Source organism: Phyllostomus hastatus, unplaced genomic scaffold, assembly GCF_019186645.2.
Source record: "Phyllostomus hastatus isolate PE091 unplaced genomic scaffold, TTU_PhHast_1.1 phas_scaffold_501, whole genome shotgun sequence".
Classification (NCBI taxonomy): Eukaryota; Metazoa; Chordata; class Mammalia; order Chiroptera; family Phyllostomidae; genus Phyllostomus; species Phyllostomus hastatus.
This window is the reverse complement of record NW_025334033.1, coordinates 61,414,485-61,435,045: the sequence shown is the minus strand read 5'-3', so window position 1 is coordinate 61,435,045 and position 20,561 is coordinate 61,414,485. Positions and strand designations below refer to the sequence as shown.

Here is a 20,561-nt window from a genome sequence, read left to right as displayed (position 1 = left end):
CCCCTTGGTTCGCAGCCCATGCTCAATCCACTGAGCTACACCAGCCAGGGTGACATAGCATATTTTAAATGTAGTGTAGTTCATCCCCCCCTTGAAGGACTTTAAGGATTGAAACCAGTGACTGACTCACCTGCTGTAACGTAGCTGTTGACAGCACCAGGGTGAGGATGCGAACCTGGAGCACTATTGTCTCATAAGGGAATTTTTCAGGTGCTTTCTAGTCTGCTGCTCTAATACAGCCTCAAAGAATTAGGAATGTTTTATTTTATAAGTATTCTTTGGTGATTTGATTGTACTGTGTGCCTTTTAGTTCTGGAGTTTATGTGGAAATGCTCTGACCCCAAAACGAGGGGTCTTTGGTAAGACTGGTGACCTTCAGACAATATTGTGCCTGGCCTGTGCAAGGGATGAATTGACATATTCTGGTGCACTCAGTGGGGATATATATGTTTGGAAAGGAATCAATCTTATACGAACAATCCAGGGAGCCCATACTGTAAGTATATTTAAGTATTTCAAACACTTTTAGATGTTAATTGCTTATCTTCTTGTCTTAGAACAAAAGATTACATAATATAGCAAACTTTCTAATCAGTTACTTGGAAAATGTAACTGAACTAATTTGTTTTCAGGATTTCAATGAAGAAACTTTATGCAATTAGACACACGGGTATTTATTAAATTAGTATAATTAGTATCTTGTTCAAACCATTTCCTTAGTATAGTGTCTTTCTCAGAGTAGAGTTGGAAAAAAACTTGTTTAAAATCAACCTAAAAGTATTCTCAATTAGCCACATTAGAAAAAAACTAGTGCTCTTGTGGCTAATTTACTAGTGGGAAATTTGGGATACTTCTAGAAAAAAACAACTTTTTTTTATCCTTACCTGAGGATATTTTTTCATCGCCTTTAGAGAGAGAAACATCGATGTGAGAGGGAAGCATTGATTGCCTCCAATACGCACCTGTCCTGGGGATCGAACCCGCAACCTATATATGTGCCCAGATGGGAATTGAATGCCCAACCTCACTGTTATGGGATGATGCTCCAACCATCTGAGCCACACCGGCTAGGGTAGAAAAAAAAATACAACTTTTAAATTTTAATATCATTAATTCATTAAGTGAGTGGCAAAAGAATTTTTGTACCTCATGAGATTGTCATATAAACAAATCATCAAATCAGGGAAAAATCTGTTAAAACCCTTCGGTCGTTCTGATTTGGGCTTGTTAGTAGTTAGGTCCCTCACACAGTGTGAAGGGGGCTGGAGCCCACAGGCCACCGCACTGTTGGCGGGGAGACCTCAAGTAGGAAAGTTTGTGAATATGTTGAGTTGGCCAAAAAGTTTGTTTGGCTTTTTTTGTAAGCTGGCTCCAGTAGCACTTAGTTGTCTTTAACTTCATTCAAAACAATTTTGTTAGATTGTATGGTGACAGCTGTCATATCAGTGTGCATTTTTTGAAAACTTGCCAAATTGGTGAATTTTTGTGTAGCCATTTTAATATTGAAGATGGAAGAAAACATGCAACATTTTTGGCCTGTTATGATTTATTTCAGAAAAGGAAGAAACACACCTGAAACGAAAACAAAAGATTTGTGCAGGGTGTGGAGAAGGTGCCATGACCAATCAAACATGTCAAAAGTAGTTTGTGAAGTTTTGTGCTGAGATGCTCCACGGTTGGGCAGACCAGTTGAACCCGATAGCAATCAAACTGAGAAACAGAAAACAGTCGGTGTCTACCATGCAGCAGGCAGCTGGCATACTCAAAATATCCAAATCAATATGTTACTGGTGAAAATGAAAAATGTGTCTTTTATTTTATGGAAAAAACTAAACGAACTTTTTGGCCAGCCCAATATTAACATGAACCACTATTAAATATACATTATGTATTAAATATATTAAAGAAACATTTATGCAGAACTTGCTTTAAGCAAAATGTCTAAAGACCAGAAATACGAGATTCTTCTCCACAAAGGTGGTGGCAGTTCACATTTTTACCATCAGTACGTAAAAATAGTAGTTTTTCTTATGGTCATCGGCACAGGCTGTGACTGCTTCTGTAAATTTTTGCTTGTCTGCTGGGTAAAATATAGTGACCTCTTGTTTTAATTTACTTCCTGTCTATTTGTGAAATTTCCTATGTTTATCAACAACTTAATTTCCTTTCCTATTAACTGGCTTTTCATATCCTTTGCTTGTTGTTTTTGTTGAATTCTCTTTCTTTTATTCATTTGTACATTAGGGATATTAACCTCTTGACAGTCTACACACCGCAGGGATTTCCCCCGCCTGTTTATCTTTGCTTGTGATAACTTACGTGAAAATTTAAAAACTTTCCTTTATAGATTGTGGATAATCTGCCATGCATTCAAAGGGTTTTCACAGCCCAAAGTTACTTGTGTTCTGATTCTTTTCTAACATTTATTTTCTGTTTTACATTTAGAATTTTATGCTTATGTATAGTTTATTCTTATATGATATAAAGGTTAACTTTATTGTCTTTTATGTTATTCCCAAAGCATTAAATACCTCCTTAGTCATATGTTGAGTTCCTCATATATATACATAGACTTATTTCTAGATTTTCATTGGTGTTCTGTGATGCATTTGTTTATTTCTTTGTCACGTCAAAATCTTTTAAAGTGGGTTTCTACCTTCACACAGTAGATTTTCTTAAGTATATATTGTTAAATTATTTCCTCTTTTAGGCAGGGATTTTTAGCATGAATGCTTCTGAAGAAGGCTTTGCTACTGGTGGCAGAGATGGCTGTATTCGTCTTTGGGATTTAACTTTTAAACCAATTACTGTGATTGATCTCAGGGAAACAGACCAGGGATACAAAGGTAATAACAAAACAAATATCTTATTACTAGGCATATTCTAAATATATCAAGGATTATCTGTCTCTTTCAGTGAACATAAATGTATGTTTTGTAAATATAAATGAGACTTAGATTACCCTTTTAAACTGTATACATTTAATTGAAATTCTTCAACTGGAGAAATTTTGCGTAGCGACGGTCTGGGTTTACTGTTATGACAAGGATTCTTTCACATGTCTAATGACTGTTACAGTGGGACCTGCAGAGTGAGGTGGTGGGCACTTCCTAGATAACCCTGGGTCTTGAAAATATTTTACTATTAGAGTGTTAGATGCAACTGGAGCAAATAAACTGCTAAAAATAAACTGTGTTGCATGTCGGAGGAACCTTTGTACACAGCACCTCTGTGTTGGTCAGATTGTATAGATAAGAAACCTGCAAGAGACTGGTTTCCCAAAAGGAATTGTGGAGTAGATAGAAAAAGTAGAAGTCTTTTTTTCTTCAAGATTTTATGGGCAGATTGAAGAAATGAAGTATAGACTCATGAAAAGCTGGATTATTGCGAACGATAAATACTGTTCTATAAAGGTAGGTCCCGAATCCTTACTTTTTGGATGATGCCAGCCGTGCTGGAAGATTTTGGCTGACAGGAGCCACCTGACTGTGACCGGGGCTGTCTAATGAGGAGGAAGAGTGTGTGTTGACGAGGGTGTGGAGATTGTATCATTCCATGTAGAAGACAATACAGAGAGTTGAAAAAAGTTACATGGATGACAGACTTGTAGATTCTTTTTATTGATTTAGCCCGTTGGAATTCTGTTGTTACAGCATTGCTCTTAAATCCAATTCACTTTCGACTAGGTTTGTCTGTGAGGAGTGTGTGTTGGCGCGGTGACCACATTCTAGTGGGAACACAGGACAGTGAAATTTTTGAAATTGTGGTGCATGAAAGAAACAAACCTTTCCTGATCATGCAAGGGCACTGTGAAGGCGAACTTTGGGCACTTGCCGTCCACCCTACTAAACCCTTGGCCGTGACCGGAAGTGATGATCGTTCAGTCAGGTAAGCAAATTATAAAATAATTGTACAGGCTGGAATTTGTCCTCAGATGAACAAAAGAAAAACCTTAAAAAAATACATAAATTTAAATTTTATCAACTTGTGGCATACCAAATAAACATAATTAATAGGCACTTGAAAGTAATAGAATTCACTATTTATAAGATTTGTTTTTTCCTATGAAAAACATAAGTTGGAGTTTGTTCCATATCAAAATGTACGCGCTACCTCCACCTTTTCAAATTCCTGTCATATTCCACTGCATAGATATACTGTAATGATTTCAACTAATTCATTATTGATGTGAGTGTAGTTTCTTCCAGTTTCGTGCTATGAAAGACAGTAGTTCCAATGAATATCCTTATACCTGTGCCATTGTGTGCCCATGTATATGTGGTTATCTCCGATAAATTCTGAGCAGTGGTGAAGGAACATGTGCATTTTAAATTCTGATAGCCTTGCATAGAGACAGTAACAATTTACATACCTATCTCAGTGGATGACTCTGCATTCTCCCACACCCTTGCCAGCGTTATTACTCCAGAAGGTGAAAAGTATCTTGCTATCGTTTGAAAATGTGAATTTATTTCTCATATTGAAGGGTGTTGAGTATGTTTTCATATGTTTAGAGGACATTTGTGTTTCCTTTACTGTGACTTCTTCAAGCTCTTTGCCTATTTTCTATTAGTTAATTGGTCTTTTTCTAATTATTCTAAAACAGGGACTAACAAAATCTTTCTGCATGTTAAAAAATCAGCCCATTGTCTCTGACAGGGGTTCTCAAAGTGTGGTTCCTGCACCAGCACCATCAGCATTACCAGGGAACTTGTAAGAAATGCACGTTGTCACGCGTATCCAGGGCCGAGTATCAGGCACCCACCCCTGCGTGGTGTAGCAGGCCCTGCAGACAGGTGGCTGTGGCGTGTGCACTGAGGTTGGAGAGCTGCTGGTCAGGGGCATGAGTTGAGGTGTTTTTTCCACTTTGTCATTGTCTTCGTTCCCCATGTCATCTGTAATTACTTCCGATTATATCTCTAAAAGGTGATTCTAAACGTCTTCACAATAATACCACACAGCATTCCTTTAGCTTTTTAGGATTAGGCTCCATGTAAGGTCCATAGATTCCAACTGTTGATCTGTTCCTTACGTCTCTATTGTATAGCTTCCTTTCCTTTTTTTCCTTTCTTACAGTTTATTTCTTGAAGAAAATAGTTGCCTTCTAGGTTCCCCACGTGCTGAATTTGGTTAATTGCATACTCATAGTGTATTTCAACACCTCTCTTTCCTGTATTTTGTAACAAATAGTTAGATCTAGAGGTTTGATGAGATGCAGTTATGAATTTTCACTAAGATTATTTACAGGTGGTAACGTGTATCCCTGTTTGATGGTGTGTAATACAGGGTCGGGCAATAGTAGGTTTATAGTTGTTCGTATGGAAAGTAATACAATAAATAATAATAATGTAAGAATAAACTGTATTTTGCCTACTTACAACTGTAAACCTGCTTTTGCCCCCACCCTGTATTTAGTTCTTTTGTGTTTTATTAGCCATTGATGGTTATTATCTAGAGCAGTGTTTTTAACCTTTTAAAAATTATTGTTTTCTTACACTTTTTAGACACTTTTTTCTCTAATCACATCTCCCATGAAATTTTAACACCACAAAGAACTGTATGCTCATTTTGGTACTGTGGCCCTTTAGAGAACCATAAACCACTGTAATATTTAAGGTTTTCATCCCTAAGAACTAATTTTTAACCTTTTTGAGGTGGTATTGCCCCTGTTGAGAATACATGACGTAGATCTGTTACTTATAACTTTATCGTCCATTACCCATTATTCATTCGTTAGCTAGCATATTTCTATAAAGAGAATTTCTACTGCTCTGGCTGGCGTAGCTCAGTGGATTGAGCACGGGCTGCGAACCAAAGTGTCACAGGTTCGATTCCCAGTCAGGGCACATGCCTGGGTTGCAGGCCACGGCCCCCAGCAACTGCACATTGATGTTTCTCTCTCTCTCTCTCTCTCCCCCATCCCTCTCTAAAAATAAATAAATAAAATATTAAAAAAAAGAATTTCTACTCATCAACTATTTGGTTATCTTAGGTACAATTTGTACAGGAAGAGCAGAAAAGTGCTTAATTTTTTTCCATTTAATAGTTTAAAAAATGATTGTTTGGTTCCCTAGAATTCTTTCCGTGATCTGTTCACATTTCTTGCCATTTTCTTCTGTAGGGTTGTAGATCTTTTCTCCTTTATTTTTAACAGATCTTTATACATTATGGATATTTATTTACCTTTTGTTTGTGATGTAAGTTGCAAATAATTTTCACCCATTTGTTACTTGCTTTTTTACTTTAGTTGGTTTTTTACCATGCAAAAAGGGTTTTTTTTTTGTTATTTTGTTCTGTGTAACTGAATTCATCAATATTTTCTTTTATGATGTTTGAGTTTTCTATCATAATCTTCCCCACAGTTAAAAAGTTTTTCAATATATCCTTCTAGTACATTAGTAGTTTTATTTTTTGTGTTTCATTTCTGATCTCTGCAAGGTTTACTTCAGTGTAAGAAGTAAGTGGGGATGCAGCCTGACTCTTTCCAGACAACTGCGTATTTTGTGAATGGTATGTTCGCCAGTCGTGCTGTTCACTGCCATGGTGCCACTCCAGCTGTAGGGGGTGGGAGGTGCCACTCCAGCTGTAGGGGTGGGAGATGCCACAGCTCTGTGTCCGTCCGTGGGAAGTTGCTGCGGGTTACCCCTACCCGTATGCTTTGCTCTGAACTATTCTGTGGTTCCTTTCATGTTGGACAAACTGTTGTTACCAGCTCCTGCATTGCTGTTCGAAAAAGGGGAATTAGTCTTTTAAAAAGTAATTGCTCAAACTACTGTTTCTATTATTGATGAGCAAGTTTTCTGGAAAGAACTCTTCCATTGAAAACAACTAACAATGCTGGTTAAAATGTAAATCACCTTAAAAATGTTCAAAGAAGAGTCAAGATAGTAAGGAACTGTCAGCCAAATTATGGAGGAAAATGGGAATTTAGGACCACTAGTGGGCCAGTCACTTTTGCCCTGAAGGCATTTTTCTTCCACTGAACAAACTTGGGCTTTGTTTATGACTCTCTCCAGGGCCCGAGGGCCAGAGGGGTTAAGACTTGGGGCCCTCCCATGGAAGGCAGTCCAATGCACCCAGCTAGAACTATAGATCAGGCTCTGAAAATACATCCCCTGCAAATGTGTGTGGGAACGGACATCTTGTTTCTTGCTTCAAGTTTTGATAGCACAGGGAGTGTATAAAGCAGCTTGATGTTGTTATTCAAACAGCATTGCTTGTTGTCCAGGTAACTGTATCACAGTACTAGTTGCACATGTAAGTGCTGCTTTTGCCTTATAATTCTAGATTGAATTCATTAGGAAACAGTATCAAGTCTGTAGCAAAAGCTAATTTCCAAAGCTATTCACTGTTTAATAATAGTAGTTGAGAGCAGTTACGGTTCAGAAAAATTTTATTCTTGGCTGTGAGATCAAAATATTATAATAAAACTTTACTACTGCTAAGCCATTAAATTGCTTTTTAGTATGGCAAGTTAGAATTTTTAACTTCTATTACTGACAAAAATTCAGAACTGACAGATTAAATCCACAGAAGCTATTGAAGCTCATGGTTAACACTGTTGATTCAAAAACATGATTTAATGTTTTTTAGCAGAATACTTACATAAGAATAATGCAGTGAATTCACAGGCTTTGTAAAAATTTGTCAACAGAAACCTCATTGAAAATGAAGTCAGGAGGCCAGAAGGGGGAGCTCTTATGCCCTGTGGTCACAGAGGCCAATAGGAAGAACTCTTTGTTTTTAATAACTCCCCCAACTTCTCTGTAAAACAGTTTCCTTCCCTTTGTTTGTCTGGACTTGTGTGCGGTTTGCCATTAGACCACACATCCCCAGTTGCAATTCTTCTTCCCCCAAAAACCCATTTTCCTGGAGAAGCATCTGGCTGGCTGTGTAAGTAGTGTCCACACCTTTTATTTTCACAGGCTTTACAAACTAGCCGGAGGCATTTTCCCCATACGTATTTTCCACCATAATTTGATTCCACTTTACATGGTGTTAGATTAGTGCTTTCTCATGGATGTCTTTGAAAATATTCCAGCCTGTAGTGTTTCCACACAGACTAGTCATAGAAGCCATTTGTTCTTCACTGCAAATTTGGCATTGACACCTGAAATAAACAACTGAATAGTATCTATAAAATCTGTTAGCCCATCAAGATTCAAGAAAAACCAACCACTCAAAATTATTTGCCTTGTTTTTTAATCAACTGTTGGTGTTGTTCCCAGTACTCTGAGCTCTTTGAACAACTGTTCTCACCGAAAAGCTAATAGTCTTACATTTTATTTTGTTTGGATGTGTTTCTTCAGTTGCTGCAATTGAAAATAATTTAGTTAATCCTTTACTAATAAACACCTTTGTTTGCTTGGCTAACAAATGAGCCACCCAGAAACTTACTTTTGTTGAGACTTCATTGTAATTTTTAAATTTTAAAGAAATTCTGCTGCAATGAGATATTTTGTGTTAGATTTCCTAATTTTTCTGACCATTGCTTTCTTGTGAGTTGAAAATATGGTGATGAGTGCTTAGTCTGGTAATAATGTGTATTTTTATTGTTTTAGGATGGATAAACATGTCATTGCATACTAAACACAGTGTTTTACCATCTTATTCAATAACTGTATACTTCATCTCCGCTGTGCCTTAAAAAATACAACACTCGAAGTTTACTTGTTTTTTTCTTGTTTTGACATGATAGGCATGTACCAGAAACTAATAAAATGTCCCCATATAATACAGGCGGCACTCAGAATTCTGTGAAGTCATACCTGTGTCACTGAAGTCCAGGGTGCTGAAGGAGCTTGCAGAGTGACGTCAGTGTCACACACCGTCTGCCGTCTGCTCTCCACTGAGAGACTCGGCTGTGCCTCCGTAGTGGAAGAGCAGCTGTAGACAATATGCACACACATGTGTGTGCAAACAAAAGCTTGAGTTGTGTATTTGAGCTCCATAAATTCTCTTATGTGTCAAAATGTTATTTTAATTTTTCCCAACCATTTAAAAATATAAAAATTGTTTGTAGCTTGCAGATGCTACAAAAACAGGCAGCGGGCTCACTTTGGCCCACAGGCTGTGGTGTGCTGACCCCTGTGACAGAGCATAGAAAGTCTTCAGTAAACATTAAAACATGACAAATTTTCCTTAGAAATCAGGAAGAAGACTATGATTTCCGCTTTCACCATTTTGTTTTTCACTGTTATATTCGGCTGTAGACTGGAAGTTTTGCCATCACAGTAAGGCCAAATACTATTTCTATGTGATATGTGTATATTTACATGTAAAGAGAGATACAGATACTTGGATTGGAAGAGAAGAAACAACTGTCATTTGCAGGTTTTATGACTGTATATGTAAAACATTGAAAGGAAGACACAGAGAAATTATTAGGATTAAAACATCCTGCTTTGACTGGCGTGACTCAGTGGATTGAGTGTCGGCCTGAAAACCAAAGGGTCGCTGACTGGATTCCCAGTCAGGGCACATTCCCAGGGCCAGGTCCCCAGTAGGGGTGTGCGAGGAGCAACCACACATTGATGATTCTCTCCCTCTCTTTCTCCTTTCCCCTCTCTAAAAATAAATAAGTAAAATCTTAAAAAAAATAATTAAAAAGAATTTAGCATATTTTCTTGGGTATAAAAACAATATACAAAATCATTTTTCCTATAAGATGGCAACATACACATAGTTTTGTTGAAAGATACTGCTATGTGGCCACCTGCCCTGTGTTCCCCTGCCCACTTTGCTGTGTCTGCTAAAGGGAGTAGTGTGACCTGCAGGCCTCGGCCACCCACGTGGTCCAGCCCACCCTCCCCAGTAGTGTCATAAAGTGCGGCTTGTCTCCCTCTACCGAAAGGCCATTTTCTTGGTGAAGTGGTGCTGTGGGGCTCCGCTGCCGGGCTCCTGCCACACCTCCTCCTGGAGCCGGGCGGCCACGCGACTTTGCCCATTGTAGAGGCTTCTTGTGTCTGTGCTCAGTGCCCAGTGCCGCAGAGCCGCAGGAGACCAACACCTCAACGCCCGTCTCAGCCCGCAGGTGCAGCCGAGGCCAGGCAGTCCCGGCCGGGCTGGTGGAGCTGCTGGGGCATTGGTGGTGTGCCTCTAGGCGTTGCTTTACAGAGTGTACCGACACGGCGTTTCTGTTTCTCCGATGCTTCCTGGACGCCTTAGAACTTAGAGGCTTTTAAAAAGAAAAGGAAAACAAAACCAAAAATAAAAAGATAGTGCCATAAAACCGTTAAGAATCTATGTAGTTTTACTGATATTTGCCAGTTCATTAAGTTGCCACGTTGATTTTATAATGCCTGTAGAGTTCTCCCTGAGTACTATTTCAGCTATATCCCAGAAGATTTTATATAAAACAGTTTTGTTATAGCTTACTTCAAAATATTAACTAATTTTCATTAGTTTTAGGTTATTTGGAAGTATAATACTAATTTTCAAACAATGGGTATGTTTACCTTTTTGTCATAGATGTTTAACATTAGAGTCTGAAACAGACTCTGAATTTGCCGTCTTCATTTGAAGAACCATACACATTATATATACCATATACCACTGTCCTACATCTAGATCTCCCCTTTGATCAGGGTGGAAACCATCTACCTAAAATGAATGATAGGAAAAAATTAAAAATTCATGTCATTACATTGTTCTGTCAACCATTGTCATACTAAGTATGAACAGTATTTCTGTTTTCATAGATGAGAATTCCTTGGCCCTGGCCAGGTAGCTCAGTTGGTTGGAGCATCATGCAGATATGCCAAGGTTGCAGGTTTGATCCCTGGTTAGGCACATAACCAGAAACAACCAATGAGTATATAAATAAGTGGAACAACAGCGATGCCTGTTTTTTCCTCTCTCTCCCCCCTCCTCTCTCTACAAAATCAAATAAAAATTTTAAAGAATTCCTTGCCACAAAGCATACATTTAAAAATCTAGACTTATCTTAGAATGAGATTATTACTATTTTAACCAAAATCTTTTCAAAGAGTCTGTCACTTTTTAAGCATACACTAGTTAACTGTTCTTTTACTTTAATTAAATGTTACAGGTTATGGAGCCTAGTAGATCATGCATTAATAGCAAGGTGTAATATGGAAGAACCGATTCGTTGTGCAGCGGTAAATGTGGATGGAATCCATCTTGCCCTTGGAATGAAGGATGGCTCATTCACGGTACTTAGAGTAAGGTATGGTATTAGGGTAGAAGCAGAAACAGTCATTCTAAGTGAGATAGACTGTATAATCATTGTTTCTACCCATTTTATTTTTTATTAATCTGTATATTAGTTTTATTAAATATGGAAATATATTTATAAAAATGGCTTTGACAGAAAATTATGCTAACTTAGAAACCCTAGCTTAGAGATTAAGATTGCTTAGTAGATTATAGCTAAAACTTGAACTATACATTTGTTGGGTCCTCACTTTCCTTGGTAGTATTGATTTTCAGTAATGATCCTCTGCCATTGAAGGGGACAGGGTGGAGGGACAGTGAGGCTTTAAAAATGAGTTATTGACTTTGTTGTGTGCAGCTTTATGTTTTGAAAAAAAATTCCTACTTTTCTTCGTTTGGGTCATTGCAAAAGTTTGAAAAATTTGTTAAAGCAATTAACATCTAGTGTTGAATTATAACATGGTACATTCCGTTGAGTTTTATACAGCCATTAAAACATGTGCTATAGCCCTGGCCAGGTGGCTCAGCTGGTTGGGGCGGCATCCCGCTGCACCGGGGTTTCGTGTTCCATCCCCGGGCGGTGGGGGGGGCACATGCAGGAGTCCACCAATGAATGCCTTCATGAGTGCATCAACTAGGGGAGGTTTCCCTTTCCCTCTCTCTCTCTCCCCCCCTCCCTCCTTCTCTCCCCTTCCTCTCTCTTTCTCTTTTTCAAATCAATTTAAAAATTTTTTAAAAATTGGTATACATCCAGATGTGTTCCAAGGGTAAGTACTTATGAAATCTTTCTTCTCTAGCTCAGTGAGTGGTAGGACTGTCCACCCAATTGCCCAATCCAGAAACCATTAATTCATTTCTTTCTGTTGCCTTCCTTGTCTAATTAATCACAGAGTTCTGAAGTATCTACTTCCTAACTTGCTCTGAAGTTAATATACTTCCTGCTATGTTCACAGTCGTGTTCTTCTGTAGGCTTCTGCCATCTCCTGACTGGACTGGTGGGATAGCATCGCAGCTGGTCTCCTTACCTCCTGTTTCACTTTCCTGAAAACCTTTTTTACTCTGCAGCTGTAGCAGCGTCTTTTAAAACACATGCATTTTCATCCCTCCTCTTTCTAAAGTATGATAAAAGCTGTATACTGCCCTTAGGATGAAGTTCATAATTCTTAATTAATGTAGCCTGTAGTGCCCATCTCTCCAGCCTATTTATTTCTACCTCAAGGTCCTTCTTTCATATCTTTTGCTTTTTCAGATGCAACATGTTCTCTTGTACTTCTTAGTTTCTATAGAAGCTGACTCCTCTTTCTGGGCCTAGTTTTTAGAGTGAGATATGCTGGGATTTTTCCTTAAATTAATTTTATTATGATAAAATATAAAATTTACCATTTCAACCATTTTAAAAAGTAAGAAATTTAGTGGCATCAAGTACATTTGTGTTGTTTTGCAACCAAGAATTTAATGTGCATATTGAAATACATAGGAGTTCCTATCATAATAGCTTGTTGCATTAAAAAGTCATTATTTTAAGACTTACCTTTTTAATTATTGTTTGCAAGAACTTGGTGAAGCTGTTATATCTAATAAGTCCATATTTCAGCAACTCAGTCCAAAATTGCTGACAGGATTATTGGAATAGTTATAATGACTATTAAATGTATTTGTAGTTCATCCACAAGATTCTAGCTCACAAAAGAGTCTCAATCCTTCTAAATTTACCTGGTCACTATTTCTCCTTCGTTTGCTTAACATAAAGCAGGTTTGTAAGTATAGCAGTTAAGTAAGCATAACCTCACAGGAGAGGTTATGTTGCGATTGGAGGGACACAAAATAGATGAGAATTTAACACACTGGTGGTTAAATTTGGGTACAAGGTGATGTGTCAGGGCACAGTCACGTAACTTCCTAGACCATCTCTTTTCCTTGTGGTAAAAAATGTTAACAATTTTATATTAAAAGAAACACTAATATCATGGAGTCAAGTGAAAGATCGCAACTATTTTTCTAATTAGAAGACAGACACACGAAACTGATTTGTAGTGAGCTGCATTATCAACATCGAGCTCCTCAGAGACATTCATTCATTCCGTGAATAGCTAGGGAGACTTCCATGGCAGAGATGGAGAAGCAGCAGTTAAGAAAGTGTGCTGGAAACGGAGTGAGGTTTCCTGCAGGGCTTGGGGTAGGCTAGTCGTAAAAACATGAGCGTTGCCATTTTAGATTCTACCAGCGGCTAGCCACTTGTCTCTCCCTGACAATTTCACTACTGTGTTATATCTAATTTAAAAGGATTGGGATAGTTTTCCCTAACTAATCATGCACATTTAAAAAAGTTTTTTTTCACCCTATTTATATTTTACCCCATTTTCTTGGGAATAATAAATTTCAAAAGTTGTTTCCTGGTTTTACAAAAGTAGCTCTCTGTATATGTCTATTTTTTCACATCAATTTTTTTGTCTCTTCTTCCCCCCACAAAAATGTTCAAATAAGTTTTATCTTAAAATTCCTACCTAAAATTTAAGTCCTTCTCCGGTTATATTACATTTTCCCTCTTTCACAGTAAAATTTTGAAAAAAACTGCCTAATTTACTCTCTTTTCTTCCAATTATCAGCTTTCTGTCCCCATTGCAATGCAGCTTTTGCCTACATCTTTTATTGAAGAACCTTCCCTAATAAGTACCCTGTTACCTAAGACAGGGGACGTTTTTCAGTTTTCTTTTAAAATTCTCAGCAGTTTTTGACCCCCTTAGCTACTTGCTCCTTCTCAAAACATTCTCTTCCCTGCCTTTGGGTATTAATTCTCTCTGTTTTTTCCAGCCTACTTTTCTGGCTCCATTTTCTCTGTAGGCTCATTATCTTCTGCCTACCCGGTAAATACTGGAATGCCTCAAAGCTCAGACCTGGGCTTTCTGATTTTCTCTTTCTCCCGCTTTGTATTTTGTCCCTAGGTAAGCTCACCTTCCTCTAGCTAAAGGGCTGGTTTTCACCTCTGTCTTTACATGATTAACACCACAGTAAAGCCCAGACTCCTTGGCAGTTTATTAGATCTCTAACCCCAACAGTCTGTAACTTTCCCATTTGTTCTTGTGTCCACATTCTGTTGTCCGCTCTGTGCCAGATGCTCGCATGCTTTGCTCGTGCCGTGTCTTCCCGGAAAACCTTCCCTCCTCTCTTACACCCAGGCAACTCCTCTGCTCTTACACTTAACATATGTACCGCTCTTCCTTGTCCCTGCCTGCTTTAATCGAGTCTTGAACCCTTTTTTCAGGACTTCCTGGAGAACTTCACACATATCTTTTGAGCACTCACCACATCTTACCAGTTATAAACTATCATTACGGTGCATCCTTCTCTCACAGAAGATGAGTTTATGTTTTCTGTGTGTAAAACAAAGTAAATAGTGTTACTGGACGAAACTCTGAGTCAACATCTGAGGTTGATTGCTTTCAGTTGTCCATTGAGAAACTTTAAAAATTGTAAGAATGTCCATTCAGTCTTCTGTTTTGAAATCATCTACTTGGAGCATTTCACATTGATAATGCAAAATTTATATGGGGGAAAAAAAGACCCTGGCATTCATTGAAAGTAGGATTTCTTCTTTATCCTGCCCTTTTTCCCTGTCCATCCCTGTCTTCTCCCCTGTCCACCAGCTCCACAACTTTGGAAACTCACTGGTGTTAAACTAAGTGTGTCCATTTTTGTGGCTCTTTACAATACTTGTATCATTTTGGAAACTCAGTTACAAGGCATCATTGAACAAATATTTAAATTCATTTGTCAATATGTACCTAATTGGGAAAAATTGGCATTCTGTTAAAAAAGGTCAAAGAGGTTGAAATAAAAATAACTAATTATAATTATATAAAGATATGTATTCAAATGTGTTACCGAAATAATACAAATCAGTTCTTCCTTTTCTTCCCCCTCAATGTGATTTTGCATATTTGGCTCATTATAAGTACTTGTTTGAAAATTATGGTGTTAGTAATGAAGCATTTTTCATAAACTCAATATTTGTGACTTATTTCCTATATTGTATGGCTCCATAAATTTTAGTCTGAATCTCTAAACTACTTGAAGTAATGTAGGAACTGAAATTTAGCATTTTCCCCTATTTCCAACACATATTATATTCATATATATCTGTTCAGCAAAAATAATTATTTCTTAATTAATATTACTTGTCTCATTTATATTTGTTTTATGGTTTGTAAGTACTTGATACAGCCTCACAGTCAATTTTAGACACATTTGGAAATTTAACTAATTTTGTAGTGACTTTCATATGGTCTGTTTCTTTTTCTTTACAGAGATATGACAGAAGTCGTGCATATTAAAGATAGGAAGGAAGCAATTCATGAGTTAAAATACTCACCAGATGGAACTTACCTTGCTGTTGGGTGCAATGACGGCTCAGTGGATATTTATGGAGTTGCTCAGCGTTATAAAAAAATTGGGGAATGCGTGGGGTCACTTAGTTTCATCACTCACCTGGACTGGTCCTCAGACAGCAGGTATCTACAGACAAATGATGGAGATGGTAGAAGACTTTTTTATAGGATGCCAGGTAAAGGTGTCTAATACATTATTTATAATTTATAGATTTTTAGTGCCTATAAAATGTTTTAGGATTTCGCTAGAAGCTGAGTAAGTTATATTAGATAATAGCAAATCAGTGAAGATCCAAGCTAATACTTAGGGCATTGTGATTTTTTTCTGTAAGGCTGCCCTGTTATATTAAAGTCCTTTTAGCTCTTAAAACTTCTTTGCTTAGAGGATCTAAAACCTTGTTTATGTTGAATTCCATATCATGTGAGTAGTGTATGGTAAAGTCCTTGTATGTGTTAGAAAGTCAAAAATGACATTTTTATGGATGGAACTTATTAAATATAATTGCTACAAATATCTAACCATAAGTTGTTTGGGTTTTTGTGGTTACCTCAAACTTTGCAAATTTTATTTTTTCATTTTATTTATGTATTTTTCGAGAGAGGGGAAGAGAATGAGAAAGAGAGGGATAGAAACATCACTGTGTGGTTTCCTTTCACATGGCCTCCACTAGCGACCCAACCTGCAACCCAGGCATGTGCCCTGACTGGAAATCGAACCTATGACCCTTTGGTTTGCAGCCCGCGCTTAATCCACTAAACTACACCAGCTAGGGCTAACTTTGCAAATAGTAAAAGTATAGCTAACAAATTAAATTTGAGAAAGTTTTCATCACAGATTTAAAAAGAATAAAACCAGAGCAAAATATTCTTAGTACTTTATTTAGTATGATGCTTAGTGAATTTAGTTGCTGTTTTCTAATAATGTATTTGACAAAAGTAGAAACATAAATTAATGCATTTCCTTAAAAGCATTTTTATTAATGATCTGTATGTAATGAAGATTGAGTCAACCCTGAAGTCCTGTTCCCTAATGTAAATGTGTAGCTTCTCACTCATCTTTCCTTCTCAGTCCTTTTCAAAAGTTCTCTTTTTCTCAACCATCTATCTTCTTAGGTTTCTTTTTTAACGCTTACTTTGCCACTTCCTTCCAGCTTTGACTTTTTCTTCTAACTTCCCCTGTTGTGACTGATCCGTAGCATGATTGTAATAGGGTCCAGCTTTATTTTCCACAGGGTGAACCTGCGAAGCTACATCATAATCAGACCTGTGTGTGTCTCTGAATCAGTATAACTCTGGTCTTTAAAAATTTCTAGCATTCGATTTTCTTCCCTCCTTACCATCTTTACCCACCTATTCATGTATTCTATTTTAACTGGAGTAGGAAGCTATTTAAATATGGGGGTTTACCATGTTAGTAGTACAATTTATGCTTCAGTAAAAATCAGATGAAGTAACCTATTAAATTAAGACTGATTTATTTTTAGGAGGAAGAGAAGTGACAAATAAAGAAGAAGTAAAAGGTGTTCACTGGGCTTCATGGACATGTGTTTCAGGCCTTGAAGTAAATGGAATTTTGCCCAAGTATTCAGATATCAATGATATAAATTCAGTAGACGGAAACTATATGGGCCAAGTTTTAGTTACAGCTGATGACTATGGAATTGTAAAATTATTTCGATATCCTTGTTTAAGAAAAGGTACTTTTTCTTTCAAAGTACTATTTATAAAGGAGCTAAGTTCTTGCAAAAATTATTCTTGAGATAAATAAAAGGTTTTATATATTTTTAAATATGTGTATTGATTATTTGGTGAAGAGTTTCATGAAAATGAACAGAAGCAGCTACTTTTATTTTACTAAGTAAAAAATTATTGTCACATGTTACATTTATATTTTTTGACATGAACTTTTTATTAGAAAATTGTTTCTGAATTCATAAATTATTATGGACTAATACTTCACCTCTTTCTTTTTAAAGAATCGTTTTTCTCCCCACTTCATATAGTCAGACTGTACAGTGATAGTAACACTTTTCTTGTGGTTTATTATCTTCAGGTATTTAACTTGTTGAACATACATCTTTTAGATGATATTTCTCTAATGTCTCTTCTCAGTAATTCTGGTGAAGTAGTGAGCTGTACAAGTTCAGGTCGTAATTTGGAATCTATTTTTTTGTTGGTTGTTTTCACATGTGAGAATTGTGTTTTTGCTTAAGTCCTGAGTGTATGTTTAATATTTATTTATTTTCTATAACCATGGGGTTAAGAAAATATAAGAGGTTATTTTTTTTTAACTTTTGAAGGCATTATTTATTGAGTCATTTTAAAAAATTTCAATTACAGTTTACACTTAATATTATTTTATATTAGTTTCAGGGGTACAGCATAGTGGTTAGACAATCATATACTTTACGAAGTGGTCCCCCTTATATTACCTGGTCCCACACATAGTTACTACAGTACTACTGACTGTGTTTCCTGTGCTGTCCTTGACATCCTCCTGAATATTCTGTGACTACCAGTTCGCACTTCTTAATCCCTTCACCACTTTCAACCAGCCCCTGAACCCCCTGCCCCTCTGGCAACTGTCAGTCTGATCTCAGTGTCTGTGAGTCTGTTTCTGTTCTGTCTGTTCATTTACTTTGCTCTTTGAATTTAATGGGTTATTTTTCTGTACATTTTATGTATCAACCTCTTTTGTTTGGATCTATTCTAAAATGATGACATTAATCATTCTGTTCATAGTTCTGGGGAACAAATAAAATGCTGTATTAGTCACTTATTTCATGCTTTGTTCCACTAAGTATTTGAGTCAGCTTATAACAGGTCCCTAAGTTCTAAAATAATTGCATGAATAGAGAATTAGTACCAGGGGAATGCCATAGTATTAAAACTAGGAAAAGGAAACAACAGTAATCAAACATCACAATCAAATCTGAGCTTCCTGAAAACCAAAAATAAAATAAAGCAGGGCACAAAATAATTTTAATATCAGCTAATTTTTTAAAGAGCATACTTGCTACTCAGGGAAATCATACTTGCAGAGATTTAATTTTTGAAGAACCCTCTCCTGTGGTACGGTGCGCATATTCATAGAGCATGAACATCTGTAGCAGGTGCGATAATAATTTTCATCTGGTTGTTGATAAAAGCTCTGGGCAAATGTTAAATGCAGTTTAGTAAAAGGTGATTATGGGAACAGCTGAAGTAGTTTTATTCAAATAAACAGGCCATTGATGATGTCAGACTTAAGGACCTAGCTTTCCCAGGAGCTGGTTATTTCTGTTGTGCCTGTGGGTGAGTTCCAGGTCCTGCCGCGTTTGCTGGTCGCTGCCTGCGAGGTGTTAGCTTCCCAGGTGCGTGTGAAAGTGCATCCTTGAGTAATGCTAAGTGAGTTAAACAGGACTCGCTCGGCCTGCAGTGATTCCAGTACCCTGCTTCCGGATCCCACCACAGACGTAGACAGCACGTGACAGTCACCAGGAACAACAGATTGTATTGTGACTCAAGTTGCTACTTGCCCCGTTAGAAAGTGAGATTCAGTAAGATTAATCACGATGCTTTTAATCTGGGACACTGCTTGTCACTGTTTCACAGACTGACCTCTCTATGCAAAACCAAAAGTACTTTCATTTTCTGAGTTTTCTTAGTGAATGTGTTTTATTGACAATTTTTGTCTTTCGTAACAGGAAAGACTTTTTATTGCATGGTTCTTTTATTTCTTTTTTTAAAGGTTTTACTTATTTTTGTTTAGACAGAGGAGGAGGGGGGGAAAGAGGGAGAGAAATATCAGTGTGTGGTTGCCTCTCATGTGCCCCCAACTGAGGACCTGGCCCACAGCCCAGGCACATGCTCTGACTGGGAATCGAACTGACAACCCTTTGGTTTGCAGGCCGATGCTCAATCCACTGAGCCACACCAGCCAGGGCTTATATCATTTATAAAATGTGTAGTAGTCTTCTGAGTTGCTGTGGGAATATTTTACCAGAGTCCAGGAAAATCAGTCTTGTTCAGTCACTGTTTCAACAGTATAAGTATAAACTGTTTCCCTTTTATTCCTTTGTGTTAGAAATTTATGTTATGGTAAGGGTTTTTATTTCTATGCACTTGTGAGTCACCTTGAGACTGTGGGTAGATAATTAGAGCAGAAGAGAGGCTGTAGCTACTGCATATTTAAAGGATTAATAGAAGTAGTTTAAGATTCTGTGTGTCCTGACTTTACATACTTGCATAAATTTAACAGTGTTACTAGAAAACTGTCTTTTGGATTAGTTATGAAGATGTATATTATTTAATACATTAAGTTGTGTTACTAAAATTCTTTCTTTTAGTAGGGTCAGAAAGAAACCTGGGGAGGAAGAATTATGTCTAGAAGTTTTAAGGACATTAAAACATAGTAAATGGGAAAAGTGTTCTTTTATATTGCTACAATTTATTGAAGAGCTTTATCTCTTATTAACTTTGTATTAAAATATACCCTAAAACAAGTAAAATAAATGAGATCATTAAAAATTTAGTATTTTAGTATACTACTTTATCCTACAAGAATTATTCTCTTAAATTAGGAAGGCTTCTGACCCTTTCGGCTTGCATTAGTAAATGTTTTCTCTGAGATATTAGTCTCAATTGATAATGTACTGTTTAGGCCTTACATATGTTATCATTTTCTGTCATAGGTCAGAGTTTTCGTAGTGAAGGGACTTTGAGAGCTTATTATGCATTTGTGTTGAAGTGGAAGTGGAGCCCTGGAGAGTTAAGGGATGTGCCCCAGCTCCTCTGCTGACAGTCAGGTTGACACTCAAGTTCTGGTCTTCTGATTTCAACTCCAATATTCTTCACGTCCTACTTTTGTCTCCCTCTGTTACTTACAAGGGCTGGAGTCATGTTCATGCTGGCCGTGTCCTTCATTGCCCTTCTTCAGTCCTCTGCAGTCTAGCACCTCAGGTCAAGTGTGCAGGCAGAGTGAAGGAGTCATGTGGTCTCTCTCCTTTCCTTTCCTGTCGT

General features: G+C 37.3%; 1 protein-coding gene across 5 annotated transcripts in view; it reads left to right on the top strand.

Annotated features, from left to right (window-relative positions):
- Nucleotides 1–20,561, top strand: part of EML5 (EMAP like 5) — a 117,332-nt gene that overhangs the window by 22,462 nt on the left and 74,309 nt on the right. For all 5 annotated transcript variants that reach the window (XR_006783734.1, XM_045822013.1, XM_045822012.1 and 2 more), the window contains exons 5-10: nt 311–496; nt 2,711–2,846; nt 3,687–3,888; nt 11,051–11,188; nt 15,480–15,736; nt 17,045–17,257. Coding sequence is in view for 4 of the 5 variants with exons in the window: in XM_045822013.1 (XP_045677969.1) it covers nt 311–496; nt 2,711–2,846; nt 3,687–3,888; nt 11,051–11,188; nt 15,480–15,736; nt 17,045–17,257 (1,132 nt within the window). In the remaining variant the exon portion in view is untranslated. The remainder of the gene's footprint in view (nt 1–310; nt 497–2,710; nt 2,847–3,686; nt 3,889–11,050; nt 11,189–15,479; nt 15,737–17,044; nt 17,258–20,561) is intronic.